We start from the raw sequence: 15,943 nt of genomic DNA, 5'->3' as shown, positions 1-15,943 counted from the left end.
ATTCTGAGCTCTAAATGAGATTAGGGAGTCAGCGCCGACATGAGTCGCGGCGGCGCGGTACCTGCCTCTCGTTGAGCTCCTCTGGGAACGTTTCTCCCCCTCCTGTCAGCGGACCTCCCGGCGTGAAAAATGGCGTTTTCGGTGCCGGAGACGCGTGCGGAGAGCGGCAGACGGCTGGACGCGCGCTCACCTGTGCTGCCTCCGTGGCGCGCCGACTCCTAGAAGAAGCGGCACAAGTCGGCAGCAGGAGGAGGAGGAGGAGGACGACATGAAGTACCAGAAATACATCACGGTGATGCAGATGGCCATGGGTGTGACAGCATCCAACAAAGACTGCCTCCCCGCCAAGAGACAGCTGTGGTGAGTAGGAAAGGTGGAGAAAGTGCCTTTAAAATTGAACTCCGTGTCCTCTGCTATTAAAGCCGCTGTTGACGGAAGTGGACGCCTCCGTCTCTTCTTCCTCACAGCCCTCGTTTTTTTACTTCCTACATTTAAAGCCACTCTTTGCAAAGTACGAACCCAAACAAAAACAGTGTCATCCTGAGCCACGTCCGGTGGTGCGCTTTGAAAGTGTTGGGTTGTAGGGATGCGCGGTTCTGAAATGCGGGTCCACGCTAAATGTAAACAAAGCGCTTCACCAAAAGTGGAAGCTTGAGTGGCTGCGCAGGTGAACAGATATGGTGGAGTCGGACAAGTGCAGAATCTCAGGGAAGACGTTTAGGTGGAAATATCAGAATGAATCTGCTGCTAAATGAGAAGGAAAAGAGAAAGATGGAGGCAGACAGCTGTCAAGAAGAAACATCCAGGACCAAACAGGGCTTGGCATTCAAACACGCATGGCTTTCACAAAACTTGTGCTGCAGATGGCTAAGTTTGACCTATTCTGTAGGTAAACAAAGCCATGTGGGAGCTGGAATCTGGTCACATTAACCATCCATATGAGAAATAAAATTGGGCTGATAAAGGTTCTTGACTTTGCAATGAGTGCCTTTAATTTTGATGTTTTACGGTGAAGTCACTTGATGAAATACAGAAACGTCGGCTGATTTTAGCTCTTATTTTCTGTTTGCCACCTGGTCTTTTTCACAGTTGTGTTTGTGTGTGTGTGTGTGTGTGTGTGTGTGAGAAGCAAGCGGCCGGCTCTCATTGGCTGCTTCTGTCTCTGTGTGTATGTGTGTGTGTTTTCATTGTTACGTTTCAGCCCTGTCACTCTTTTATTTATCCGTCGACATGCTTCATCCTGCATCTAAATATATCCACAAACCGCATAGGCTGATCTGGTTTCCTTCTCTTTTCTACGTTTTATCTATTGTTTCTTTTATTTTCTGTCTGGATCCACAGCTTTCTAGTTGTTTCTCAGTCATTCTCTCAACAGTTTAGATCATGGTGTCTTCATTTAAACCACATTTTAAGTCAAAATGATCAAACATTTTCTACTTCTGTTGATTTCAGTTGGAAGATTTGATAAAAATTGTATATCATAGAAGGTCTGGATAGCCCTCATAAAGGCATCTGAAGCTGTGACTTCTGAGATTTCCATAATTGTGTCGGGTAATTATTTTTCAGTTATTTAATAAGTAACACAAGTACTTTTTATTGCGCACCGCCGAAAGGCGAAGGTGTATGATTGATGAAACTGAGTTATTCAAACCACAAACTCTGAGCATGACACCTCATCACTGCGCTTAATGTTATTTTCAAAGTTTGACCAAAATGTCTACGACTCCCATCATTTATTAGAAAATGATATGAGGTTAAAACTTTGTTGTGAAAGGACAAAAATGAAAGGCTTTTTCAAAGAATGCTGTAAAAATAGATTTTTAAAGATATCTTTAGAAGGCAGGGGACACATGCGAAACGTGACAGTTCCTTCATTACTCAAGCGTAAAAGCTGCCATATTTGTCAGGATCATCACCGATATTAGAGATAACAAAATTAAAACAGGAATCCTTTTAAACCTTATAGAAAACAAGAAAACCGACCGACGTTTCAATATAATATCAGTATGTTTTCTAGACATCCTTATATGCTCCAGTTTTGCACATACATTTGACATGCATTACATACAACATTTTAAATATTTTTAAATTAAAAAAAGTTTGTAATAACTTGATTGCATGACAGATCCCGAGAGAATACTGTTTGTTACACTAACCTGCCAAAAACTCTTAACACATTTAAATTCTGAAAAGCTGCAGCTGAAAATTATTATTGTTATTATTTGTAAATGCTTTTAAATTTTAATTTTATCTTATTTCTTATCTTATTTATGGGTCACCGGTGCCAAAAACCGACTTTGTTAAAAGATACGCCCGAGCATCTTGACTTATGTGTTCCTGTTCAGTCCTCCTCCGCACTCGGCTCTCTCCTCTGGGTGCTTTTGAAGAGATGAAACATCAGCCCAGATGTGCTGAGATTGATTTCCATTTAACGGACGGCTTGAACAACAAAACAGAGTCAATATCAGGAGGCACAAATTAGAGCAGGTTGAGCAACATTTTGTCACCAGAGGGCCAAAGGGACTAAGTTAAACCAATCGAAGGGCCACTAATTGAACTGGGGGAGAAAATGTCTTTTAGGCTTTTGTGTTTGGTTTGATTTTCTTCCTTTTCAGATAAACAAAAGTGTAGAGCATACATGCTCCTAAATGGCTTTTATGAATCTTGACTGATAGACTTAGCGTACATCCTGTAGGTGGTCACCTATTGGACAGAAGAAGCAGTTTTCCCTCTTCTGAAGGAGCATCCATCCTCACTGACCTCATTAACACTGGAAACAGAACTGTAAGCTTTTAGTTTTGGTCACAAACTTTGGATTTAGGCACCTAAAATGTTTTACTTACACCTCAAGCTTCATTATTACATTGCTGTATTTGTATTGATTTATTGTAAATTGTTTTGTTTTTACATGAACTACCTGAGGACTGGATGGAGATTGTCCAAAGGTCACTTTTAGCCATACTTTCCCGTGTGTGAGTTAGAGAAACGACAAGAAGCTAATGACTTTTCTAATTGCGACTGTGTTGGAAAACAACCAGCCTGAGTAATTATCCAACTGCTTTTTGCTCATGTAAATTATAATTGCAAAGTTTATCTGAAATACTCCAAGCCCAGCAGGATCTTTGCTTTTCATTTTGCACTTTCTGGATGGAGCGTGCATGTTAACCTCGCAACGAGGCCATCCCAGAAAGAAAGCAAGGGAAAAACATCCTGTCACTCTTTAAACTCTTTGGTTTCACTTCTTGCAAAACAAAGCTGCAAAGGGAGACTTCATGTCAGATCCAGTTGGCGTCCTGGAGGTTTATCATAACTTCTGAAGCAAATGATTTTTATAAGTTTGACTCAGTCAGAAATAATCTCACCCACGAACACGATAGCTCCTCTCCTCTTAGCTCGTGTGACTGCTGTCAAGTACGTTGCATGTGTCACAGTGGTGCTTTGCTTTTGACACTTCTCCCTTCGCAGAGGCGCAGTGGTATGTCTGGGGCCATCACATCACGGTGGGGGAAGGGACAAGGCCATTAAAACAGGATTACTGTATTGCCTCTGACAGCCACTTTAACGCTGAGAAGCCGAGCCAGCGTGTATCTGCGGTGGGTGCTTCGAGGAATCTCTCCTCGCTCCTCTCTCTTCGCGCTCACCCACATGCCATTCCTCGTATTTATTCCGAGTCCTGGATCAGTAACTCAAATACTCGGGAGACAGGGCTGATGGAGAGTCATGTCGTGTCGAATTTGCATAATTTTGTTGTTTACCCACCATGATTTTAGGATCCTGCGTGCTGTTTCTGAGCGCAGAGACTGTTTATCTCCAGCAAACCTTAAATCAGCTGCCAGACTGTGATATTCCAGTTTTCCTACACTCTTTTTTTTAAAGCCGTTACATCGCAGTTTCCCAAAAACAATGGGACAGAACAGACAGAGACATTAGGAGCACAGATGAGGCGGTGATTGTTCACCAGATGGTGTTTAATCTCCCCAAACACTCAAACCCTTTGATTAAAAATCTGCATCCATATGCTCATTATGTTTAAGAAGCAGCTAACTGCGCTGACAACTCATAAAAACAATCACAAAATAATGCTGACGTTTATGTTGCCATACAAATCCAGCTCAAATGTACCCTGCTTTTCTTTTTATACATGACTGATGAAGCGCTCGCAAAGATTATCGATACTTATTTTTAAATCTGTTACAACCTTCAAAGGCTAGTTTAGATACTTTAAAGTAGGGTTATCTGGAATAGTTGTGAACGATTAATATCCTAACTGTTGTAGATAGCTCTCCCTTTGGAGAGATAGTTTCATTTTGACAGGATTGATGAGCTAAAGGCTAGTCTGAATGCTAAAAGTGGAAGGCTGCCATCCTAAAAAAAGTTTGTTAGTTTTATTCCTTATATATTTCATGGTTTAACACACGATTAATTTTTATTCATTCTGTGTTTTTATAATAAGTTGTATCTTTCTGTATTTATGCGGCCATCTTGACCTTCCTGGTAAAATAAAGGATAAGTTCCAGTTCTTGCGCTTCCAAAAAAAAAACCAAAATTAAACATCAATGTGAAATCGGTGCTCATGTAAAGGTTTGTAAAACACAGTGTTTGCAGAAACCACTGAATCTTTTCAGACTGGAGTTGTCTGAAGACGGTAGATGGCATTTTGGTCCTGGCTCTGCTCTGACTAGCCTTTAGCTTGTCAATCTGCACAGAATTAAACAATATTTCCCCCAAACATTTCAAGAACTTTCTGCCACAGGTAGTATTTTATCCATAAAACCCCACGTCAGGTATTCTAAACCTTCGCCTCAACATAATCTGATTTCTGTTTTCATCTTTTTTATGATGAGCAAAAAGCCGTCTTCAACTTTCAAAATGTTATTTCAGAACAACTGAAATATAAAATCTCTTCATAGCATCAAGAACACAAAAGCACTGATATAAAAGCTGCTGTTTAATCAGCTGGAGATCATCCTCAAATAATAAGTGGCCCTAATTCTGAGACTGGTTGCGGTTCTTCCTAAGGCGTGGGTGTGTTGTCCTGTGTTGTGGACCAGATGTCCACTCTGCTCCGCTCCACAACAGCTTTGCTTGGTGTTCTTAGTCCACCTGCTTAATGATGCATTAAGTCAGCGTCTCGCCTCCCCCCCAATAAACTCAACCACAAACGCAGCAGCAGCAGCAGCAGCAGCAGCAGCAGCAGCAGCAGCCACTGCGCCTCCTTCTCCTCTCTGTAGCAGAACTCCACTCATCCAGTCACTCCTGTCGGATCCTCTCCTCTCCAGTTCCACTCCTGGGCGGGTTCATTCACAACAACCTGCATTTCTCAGAGAACAGACATTTTGTCCCTAAAACCTTTCGTATCCCCCTTGGGAAACACTGCTGTTACTCCACCATTTGTAGAGTTTGTGTGAAGATGCAGGCATGTCGGTGTTCTGTGGTTCTGTCCGTTGGGAACTTGCATGTTCTAACTTTGGCAGAACGGCTGTAATCTCCTCTCAGATGGTTTATGCCACTAAAGAGAACAGATTACACAGGGTTTATTGACTTGTGGCTCAACTCTTACCCCCCCCCCTCCCACTCTCGAGCATCCTGTGGGTTTTTTGTGTTGTTTGTGTTCATTAATGGACTTTCATTCGAGCATCTGTGTTCGGCCTTTTAGGTGAAAACTTTTATGTTCAGATAGTTGCTGAGAGAAACTTCAGCTGTTGTGCTGAACGGCAGAACTATTCATTTCTTGATATCCTAGAAAACTTTTCTAAAACTAATCATAAAAAAGCTCATTACAGTTTCCACTTCTTTTCTGAGCAGATATTTTATGACAAAATGCTAATGTGCTAAATTAATGTTGCCGTTTAAGTATATTTGTACTTTTTTCTGTTGGTTATCCCCCAAATCTTTGCCATATCTCTACTGATCTATCCATCCAGATACATCTCATTGCCGTTGTTAGGACTCGGTTCAAGTGAACCAGCTTGTTTTTCAAAGTACTTTTGTTCTGTTTCAGTTTGATGTTTAGTTTGCCACAGCGGTTGTGTAGTAGCTGCCTAAATAACCTCTTCCAGACAATGACGAGAACAGAAGTCTATCGGACTCTCGGCGTCCCGATCCAAAGTCGGACTCTGAACTCTGTGAGTCACTCGTCCTCGGCCTCTGGTGGCTCTCGACTGTCACGACGGCTCAAAGGAGGCTGACGACGTTGGCTCCATCAGTGCCGTCCCACAAACAGAAGGACGCAGAGGGGGTCCACTTCTGTCTGACAGAAATCCCTTTTCTTCTGTTTGGCACTTTTTTTAAATCTGTCTATCAGCTGTCACAGTTTGCAGCGTTGCAGAACTGACACTTTTTTTTTTGTTGTTTTGTTGAACCAAGTTTATACTAAAAGAGAATAGAAGGTATATATAAGGGACTGAAAAGTTTAATAGTTTTATTTGCCCATTTTACTACAGGCCTTTATTTCAAACTGGAAGAGGACAAAATCTAAATGTGTAAAAAGTTGCTTAAGGTTTTGCAGAAGTTAATTAAACCCTTATTATGTCTCCTTATGTCTTTTTGGTCTCCCAGTTCATTCATTTTGTCTTTTTATTTTTCTTTATGTGCCCTTTTTTGTTTTCTTATGCATTATTTTAGTCTCCCTGATTATCCTTTTTCGTTTCCTTTCTGTCTGTCCTTTTGTCTGTTTTTTTTCAAGTATTTATTTGGGATTATTTTAAGAGATGCATGAAAACCTTAGCCTGCTTCAGTCAGTTGTAGCCACACCAACAGGTGAGAATATTACATAAAGTGGAAAGTTAATTAGACAGTTTTTAATAGTTAAATTACTGTACGAAGTTCTGTATTTGTGTCTAATAATTAATTTAGCTAAAATAAAAAGAGCCTTGTCAGAAAATATTTCAAAACATTTAAAATATACTTTGGTAAGTGGTTTAGTAAGCCTTTTATGTGACAGCGTTTTCATTTTCTTGCCCCATCAAACACACATTTAGTCGTTTTCACTGCAGGTTTTTTGCACACTCGTGTATATTTGACTTGTTTTGAGATGCGTGGTGTGTTTGTTTTCCGTTGACCTTCCTGTCACCCTTCACTCCGCAGGGGTCAGACAACACTTGGGATGCGACCGTTGTTTCGTGCACGTCTGTATGCCTAATCTGGTCTGTCCATCTGTCAGGTCTGTCTGGCCCAATCAGAGTCCTGAAGTTCTTCAGGTCCGCCTTCAGATCCACAGGTGACTTTTCAGAGAGCCGACAAACACCAGCATCTGAAATGTTTTCTTTGTTTTCCTTCTTCTCAAACTTTCCCAAGGATGTTTTTAGCCGCGCTGCCTGTTAGTCATTTGTTTTCTTTCTTTTGTTAGACATGGTCAGCGCAGTTATCTGGGTAAAGTTAGATGTGTCATGAATATGCGTCTTGTCACCACTTGTCCCCTTAAGTAGGAGGAGGCCGTGGCCATCTCTTCAAGCTGAACAGTCAGGCATTACGAAGCAGTCTTAGTGACCTCTGTTCTGCACACTGACAACGTCTTTCTGTCCTTTGTCTCTTTGTGTTAGAGTTTCTCTCCTGTTTTTCAGCTCATTTTCAACCACCTCTCCCTCTTCGTAAAGACAAAAACACCAGTTTTTGTAGCACCGGCTTTTGCTTCTATTCTCCAGTTTCCGATAACTTTATGAAAGCTCTAAAACCGGCTGCAGTTTCTGTAATCAAAATTAATTAACTTGATTTTAATTTGATGTTTTATCTCAGGCCAGAAGCCCTGTTGTTCATAGATGTTTATTCACTGAAAATTGAGAAGGCTTTTGTAATAAATGCAAATTAATAAATTATTTTGACATCTGATGCCTACAAGGCAATGAGGCTTTTGAGGTTTTTCTGAGCCGAGTTGATAAATAAAACTTTGCCAGAGATCTCTTATTGCACGACAGGGTGAGATTCTCTATTTTGGGCTGTTGTCTCATGAAATATTCATGAGTTTCACCTCTGACGTATTGCAGTTTGTTCCTAATGTATCTTGTTTCTTCTGTTTTTGGGGGGGCTGTAAAACGCAGGCATTGTCTGTTGTTCGTGCTGAACGGGTCACTTTGGGCGCACCCTTTGTGAGTGCACTCTAGCTCGTTTCTGGGTTTTTCCTTGGTTCTCAGGAAGCTGTGAAGAGTGAAACTAACGCCTGTCTGCAGCGACGGGCAGGCCGTGTCTTTTCCTCTCGTGGCTCAATATATCCTTCAGAAATCCAGCAGCATCGCTGATGATAAATCATTCATGGGCTGGCAGCAAGTGAGAAGTCATACTTCTGGTGTTTTGAGGAATTTTAATATGAACCAGAAAATTCAAACTTAAGAGAATTTTTTTTATTTGACCATCCTGCTGTTAGTTACTAATATTAGGGGTACACACAGAAATTATGGTTTGGTTTGTGTGTCAGTTTTTAGGTCCACAGGCTTTCCTAGCACTGACTTTTGCTTTTTGGCCTCACTAATTTTTGTCCAATCACTGTGTCCTGGAGTGGCTCTGCCAGATGTTAGCAGAACCGAGTCGGGTGTGATGTCGAGCCCACTTGCAGTCGGGTTACTCTCAGGGGTCCTGGACGTCACTCCATCGTTTCAGGGCTATTGTCGTAAAGGGCAAGCACGTTGCTGCTAAAAGGCCAGCAGGCGTGAACAACGTGGGCCGAGAAATACGGCGCTTGGCCTAGAATACAGTTTTGCCAGCCGTGCACGGCTCTCTGGTCGCTAACATGCAAAATTCAGTGAGACTACAACTGAAAATTCACCTTTTTTCTCCCAGTTTTGAGCTTCCAATTAGTCTCCAACAGCCACAGCCCAGTGAGTAACTGGCTTTAGCCAGGGTCGGCTTGACTTCCATGCACACTTAGTTGATCACTTGGGCACTTGGAGTTTTGGTGTTTGTTCCGAATAAGTGTTGAATTCCTGTTTTGAACACGCGACACTGACATGTAAGCTTTGCTTGATCGTCCGCCTGTCTGCAGAGACACGCTCCATCAGTCCTCTTGGTTGGAAACAGCGTCAGCTTCAGAAACTGCTGCTGATTGTGTGAACGAAGTCTCCCTGTTAAAGCACCAGTGACAGAGAGAAACCAGACTCCTCCAAAGTCGTACCGCCTGTCCTGGCTGCTGGTGTACACACAGACGCAGCAGCTGCAGGTCACCGTAGAGGACGGGGAGTGAAAAGGCAATAAATACATATTACCATTGCACTTCTGGCGAGTAACTGAAACAGGGCATGCATTTGTGTGTGGGAACTTTTAAACTATATTAAAACAATGTGGATAACAGATTGTAAAGCAAATTAAGAGACAAAATAATAAATTTGTTGAAAAATATGCTAAAGATTAACAGAAACAGTTTTTATTGGTAATTATTATTCATAGATGATCTAAATAGTTTAATTTATGGTAAAGACTATCCCTATCAGAAAATAAGAATTTATTTTTAACATTAAAGTATACAAAGCGTTTCTAACACACGTCCAAAGTATCAGTAGTTCCTGTAAATGCTTCTGTTGTGGGTTCTTTAAATAAACCGTAAGTAGAGCCCGACGTGCCACCGGCTTACTGTGATGTTGTAAACTAAAAAAAGTCTTTCCATTGCTTTTATTAAATCTTTTATCAATAAACGCATTTTGAAACCCACACCCCTAACAGGACATGAAAGCCGTAAGGCAGTGGATATTGACAGAGATGGGAAGTGCTTCCCGTCGATGTCGGGACGATTCAGGATCAAAGGATCAGCTGCAATTAGGACCAAAATTGTATTATAAGACAAAAAACACTCAAAAGTATAAGGCCCTGTGACATTGAGATAACATAAATATTTGACAAACCTGTAGTAGGAAGTCGACAGGAAAGATACCAGTTCAGATCAGCTTTTGTTTAAAATACGAAGTCTGAGGTGGTTTTTATGGACTTTGACACAAAAAGCAGCAAACTTTTATTTTACCAGTAAAGACATCTGCCATCAGGGTTATGTTTCCATGTTGCTGTGTACTTTGCTTTTTAATTATAGTAAAACTTTCAACTGAAACTTACATTATAAAGTGTTAACTAATGGAACTAGCATCCCTTCAAGGAATGGAAATCACCCGCCGCCTTGCATGCCGAAGATTTAAACAAAAATCTACAATCTGTTGGACTCTCAGCTACTACCACACCAAATTATAGCTCGATATCTGTAAATAATAATAATTTCTAAGGTTGATAAGGTGTGGCAGCCATTTTGAATAGAGTTGACTACAGAAGTTAATTGCAGATGTATGTTCACTTAATGATTATTTTCTTAGAGGTTCATTAAATCCCATCCAGTAGATCAATTATATTTTACTAACACAGAGACAAAGGCAATTACATGATCACCAACCTCTTATGGTGGCAGGTGATAATAAAAAGGATGTATGTGGGGTTAAGTTTCTGGGTTGAACTGCATGTGTGTGCGTGCTTTTTGTGTGCTTTTATAAATATAACATATTGTGTCACACGTCCAGCTTCTGGAAGACAGGCCTTTCTATATATAGAAAAATCTGCTACATATGGAATAACAGAAACCTCTGGATGTGTTTCCTGCCTGGAGAGAGTGACAAGCTATCAGTAGTTTTATTTACTGATTTATTTTCCTTCAGGCTGTCATGTGCTGTCAGTTCAGACATGTCTAATTTTTCGCTCCAGCTCTTGATTGATGACTTGTCATTAGACATTATGATACACATCTTTTTTTTTTCACAAGAGCCATGAACTATGATTACATTCAAGAAGCGAGACCGTTATAGGGCTTGAACCAGCTAATTGTTGCTAATTAATCTGCCGTTTCTCTTCTCAATGTAGTTTTATCAGTAAAACAAGAAAAATGTGTGAAATGTCCTCCTTATTCAACAACACATCTAAGGAATATTAAAATGAGAAAGCAAAATCCATATTTTTTTTTTATACCTAAAGACTACTTTATTCTGTTAACCCATTAGGAATAATTAAATAATAGAATTTATCATCATCAGATTAAAAAAAAAGCTTGAATCTGAATAATTGGTTTAGCTTCAGCTGGCTACAAATACAGTTGTTGTGCATCTCAGAACATGTTTCTTGTTATGTAACCTAAAAACAACTGTTTCATTTGGACTTATTCACATTTTAAGACATTATTTAAAAAAATACATTTAAAATAAATTGGGATTGTGCACACCCCAAAGCCGCAAATAACTGCTTAGATTTCCCGTTTGCTGCAAAATTAGCTTCCTCTTCTTCCAAATTAAACTTTTTGTCTTCCTTCTTCCCACTGAACGTGTTTGCCCCAAAATAAAAAAAATAAAGGAATACATGACTGACTTTGCAGTCCCGGTCCACAGGTTACTCTCTCTAGGAAATTCATGCATGTAAGAAGCAAAGCTGCTTTATTGTGGGAAAAGGATGCTCCATACCTCGTCCCCATCTGCAGGCTACCCGCTGACATTCAGCCCAATTATTCACACTTTCTTGGATGCCGCTGCAGCCAACAGGAGAAGATGCCCTTTAAAAAGTAAAGATGGCGAGGAAAAAAACCCTCATGTTACTTTAATCCCTCAGGCTTTGTCATGATTTTCCTCAAACAGGCAGCCATGCCTGCAAGCCGTGCATGTAAGATGCATTGTTATTTGGAGAAATCATTTTTTACTTTACTGTAATGGATGTGGTTCTGTCAATTAACGGGGCAATACTCTGGAGTTCCTCTAGAGTTTTAATTATGTGCTTTAAATGTTTGGGTGCCGCTCATAACCCACCAGTTAAAGCAGAGATACCTGTAGCGTGTTCTTTTGAAATTATATTTCTCATTTTCTTCTGTTGTCGTAAAAAGATGGGACAATGAGAACTTCTGTGACAGCTTTTTATCATATTTTTTTTAAGCACAAAACTGAATAATTTATGGCTTCAGCGTTTTGGCGAATCCTCGCGGCCAGATGTTTCCGTTTTCCTCGTCAAGCCTCGCGTTTTCCCACCTCTTTTGTCGTTTAAGTCACTTTTGTGTTGCTCCCCGTCGCAGGGTGACCCCGTCAGATGGAGACACGTCCCCCACAGATGCTCCCGGCTGTTCGGACGGGAGTGTTGGTGCTACCGGTGGCGCCGGTGCTACAGCTTTGCCTGCCACCTCCACCCTCTCGTTGCCTATGAGCCAAGGTAAACCTTCCCTGCGTCGCATCAAAGGTCGAATGCATCGGAGCAAGAGCCTGGACAGCCTCGACCTGCTCGACTCCAATGTAAGCCTCGTTCACAGTGTTTACACTTCCACAGGAAATGATCACATTCACATAAAACAAAAGATCTGATAATTATTACACTGTTATTAGTCAGATTTTTATTAAATGTGTTGCTTTAAATATCAGTGTGAAAATTATTTAAAAACTTAGATTTTTGTGTTGAAGAACACTATAAAAGCTTTGAGTTGAGCAGATGAATTCAACAAATAAATGCATCTTTTCTGAGAAATATTGGAACGATTGAAATTAGGAGTTTATTTCTTCTTCAAGAGCTTTCAAAGACAAAAAAAATATTCCAGGAAAATGACTTGAGACACACTCTATTGTGTTTTTTTTTTCCCAATTTGTTTTTGTGGCAATAATGTTTAATAGTCAAACAATAAATATGAGCTATGATTATATTATTTTCCCCCGTCGCCAAAGACGAAGGCTTTGTGTCTGTGTGTATTGTTAGCAAAATATCTCATGAATCATCAAATGGATTTTAATGAAACTTTCAGAAAGTAATCCTTCTGTTGACATCTGTGATTAATTAACTTTTGGATTCAGCCCCTTTCAAGATGGCCACCACAGCCATCTGACCTAAGAAAACACAAAAGAAGCTATAATTCAACCCGATTTACGGATATTAAGCTGAAATTGGTTCAGCTGCAACACACTGCGTGACCCGTTAGCCAAAAACCTCAGCATTGACTTTTAAATTCAACCCTGTACCACCGAACTGATTTTACGGAAACTGTCAGAACGTAATCACTGACTGTACATCTAAAACTGATTACCCTTTGGTGTTCACCCAGTTCAAGATGGCCACCGCAGCTAATTAGCCTTAGCCGACACAGAAAGGCTGTAAATGATTTAATTTTAAAGATACTGAGCTAAAATGTGCCATAGCTGGGACTCATTTACAACACAAACACCAAGCAGATATAAAAAAATACACAAGATATCAAAAAAGATTGCAGATAATTTTATTTTACAAGGTTTGATCAAAACGTTTATATCAGAAGATCAGAAGATGATCTTAGTTTAAAACTGAAAGGTGGAGGGTGATATGCATTCCTTCAAGAAATGCTGCCTCTTTAATTTAATTAGACTTACTGTGGATTAAGTCCAGACTGAGTGTCCAAGAAGTCAAACTGGTTTTTACCTCCGCCAAGGAGGTTATGTTTTCACTACTGTTGTTTGTTTGTTTGTCTGTTAGGAAGATTATTTAAAAACTTGGATGAAATTTTCAGGAATTGTCACAAAAAACAATTAATTTCAATTAAAAAAATGATTCATTTTTGGTGGCGATCCAGATCATGATGCAGATCCTAGTTTTTGCCTTGGTGGAGGTTTGTGCTCTTTAAGTTCTCCTTTTTTTTAATAGTTTCATTTATATTTAACATTTAATACGTTTTGCATGCATTCCCATGGGCGAACCTTTGATTATGTAACCTTTCTCTGGTTTTCAGATGAGTCCAGTTTAACACATTTCATGAGTCTCTCTCTATGACTCGTTTATTCTCATGAAAAGTATTAATCTGATAAATGATTAGGTAAGCTGCTTGAATCTGAACATGCTTCCTGACTCGGGGATTGTCCGCTGAGCTCAGAACTGTTTAGCTCTGCGGTTAACTCGTGCATACTTTGCACACTTTGTGTGTGTGTGTGTATCGTTTTGTGCACATGCGTGTGTGTGTGATTAATGTTGGCTGTGGGATGTTTGGGAAAGCAACCAGCAGTTTGTGATGTAAAAGCATGCCAATCTGCTACTAATGGGTGCTGGGCATGGCTGTATTTCATGTCACCAAACAGATAAATAGTTCTCTCTCTGCTGAATGTCTCTACCCTCCTTCCACTTTCTTTATGTCTCGACCCCAGATGTCTCCTCTAATAAATGTTCACAGTGTGATGTCTCCTCATCCGCCCCCGACCTTCCTCTCCACGCTGTGTGTGTGTGTGTGTGCAGTTTGAGTCTGCTCATTATGGGGCTTGTGTATATTAGATGACCTTAATTGAGAGTGGTGAGTCTGTGTACGGAGTCATTATTTGTTCCCTCTCCTGCACATCAACCAGCCAGTCGGCCATGTTTAAGTAAGGGGACGTTTGCAGTTCACACAAGTTAATCCATTATTGATTGTGACGGAGGGGTTGAAGGTGGGCAGAGGAAGTCACAGGGCGGGGGGAGACAGTCAGCGTCGTGCTCTGAGATGACACAGCAACAGACACACACACACACTGAGTTTGGCATTTTGATTGACTGCTGGCATGAAGTTTCCTGTCAGCTTCTGATTCTGACACAGAAGCAAAAATATCTCCTAAACTTTTTTAGAACAACCTGAGCTTTCTGATGGATAATATTTGGCTGTAAGATGTTTGTCCTAAATCTGACTTTTTTTTATTTTTTTATTCTTTGTATCTTCAAGACACGACGGAAGTAAGAGCAGACGGGTTGTTCTGAACATTTAAAGGCAGACGGTGAACAAAGTTAGACGTGACTTCACTTTCATGTCATCTGCAGGAGGAAAAACTTACGGCTCTCATGGAGAACGGTTCGTTAAACAGATGATGGGCTTTCCAAACTCCAGCAAAACTTGGAGAAATAAATAGGCTGAAAATTCACGGATGAAGTGCTGAAGAGCCAAAACTGTACCAAAATTAAAGGCCTAGCATTCCTTGAAGGAATGCATATCACCCTTCGCCTTTCATGCCTGAACTTCAAACAAAGATCTTCCTTTTATGTTAAAAAATAAAATGTTGGCTGTTTTGGGGCAAACGTGTTCTCATACAGCTACCACCACACCAAATCGTAACTCAGTTTTTGTAAAACTGACTGAGTTGTAGCCATTTTTATGTTGGCGAATGTTAATTAGCTGCGGTGGCCATCTTCAGTTGGGGCGACTGCAAAGTCGATGACATGTGGATATGTTTGTCCAAGTTTCATTCAAAGCTGTCCACTGCTTCCTGGGATAAATAGCTAAAAGAAAAGACATTTAACGCTTGCTGCATCATCTCAGAAGTTTCATAAATCACCTAACAGACAGAAAAAAAATGTGGTTTTCAAGCTTGCACAGTGTGATTGTTCATTCAACATAGATTTAAAGAATTCTTTTTCCTGCATAAAAAGCAAAATAGGTTTTTGGTATTTCAGACTTGAATAAGCAAAAAACCCCTTTCTTACAGTTTCTGCAGCTCCTCACAGTTATGATTCAAGCTCTGCAATTCCTAAAGTGACAAAGAATGACTGATGTTACAGAAAGTATTTCAGGTATTAGTGCAGGTTTGGAGTAAAAATACCTCAAAAATTTGTCTTTAAAGGTCACCTATCAGCAAGGATAGTTGTTGAAGATGTGGTCACAAAGTAGACCTCCTTTCATTCAGTCTTCTGATTATTTCTCCACACGAGCAGAAACATTTCATAGGAACATTATATCTCAGTTTATATTCAGTGGGTTTTTTTTTTTTCATACACTGTTCAGCTGAGATCAAAATTTTCAAATGGAGACTTATAATTGCTTGTCTTGGTTTCCATCAAAGCTATAGATGCAGGCTAAAAACAAGGCTTCGGGATCCTTTTTGTCTTAGCGACTCCTCACTCTGTGCATCAGGATCAACGGCTCAGGGCAGGTTCCACAAACGCATCAGCTGCTGCCAACCATCACAACATGCCCACAGGTGCAAGTCTGAAGCATACATAAAAGATGGAAACCAGGATTTGCTTTCTTTCGCTTGTAGTT

At 40.4% G+C, this 15,943-nt stretch overlaps 1 protein-coding gene across 8 annotated transcripts in view; it reads left to right on the top strand.

The window, feature by feature from the left end:
• Positions 1 to 234: 234 nt before the first annotated feature.
• The window catches only part of tjp1a (tight junction protein 1a), an 88,379-nt gene continuing 72,670 nt past the window's right edge, over positions 235 to 15,943 (top strand). For 2 of the 8 annotated variants that reach the window (XM_017441747.3, XM_017441698.3), the window contains exons 1-2: positions 236 to 360; positions 12,011 to 12,224. In XM_017441747.3, the coding sequence (XP_017297236.1) occupies positions 269 to 360; positions 12,011 to 12,224 (306 nt within the window). In that variant the 5' untranslated portion in view covers positions 236 to 268. Of the gene's footprint in view, positions 361 to 12,010; positions 12,225 to 15,943 lie in introns of all 8 variants that reach the window. The other 6 variants (XM_017441706.3, XM_017441716.3, XM_017441764.3 and 3 more) reach the window with 4 other exon arrangements.

The sequence above is a fragment of the Kryptolebias marmoratus genome, linkage group LG15 (genome assembly GCF_001649575.2).
Source record: "Kryptolebias marmoratus isolate JLee-2015 linkage group LG15, ASM164957v2, whole genome shotgun sequence".
Lineage (NCBI taxonomy): Eukaryota > Metazoa > Chordata > Actinopteri > Cyprinodontiformes > Rivulidae > Kryptolebias > Kryptolebias marmoratus.
Note: the sequence above shows the minus strand (reverse complement) of the source record. Positions and strands in the feature narration are given on the sequence as shown.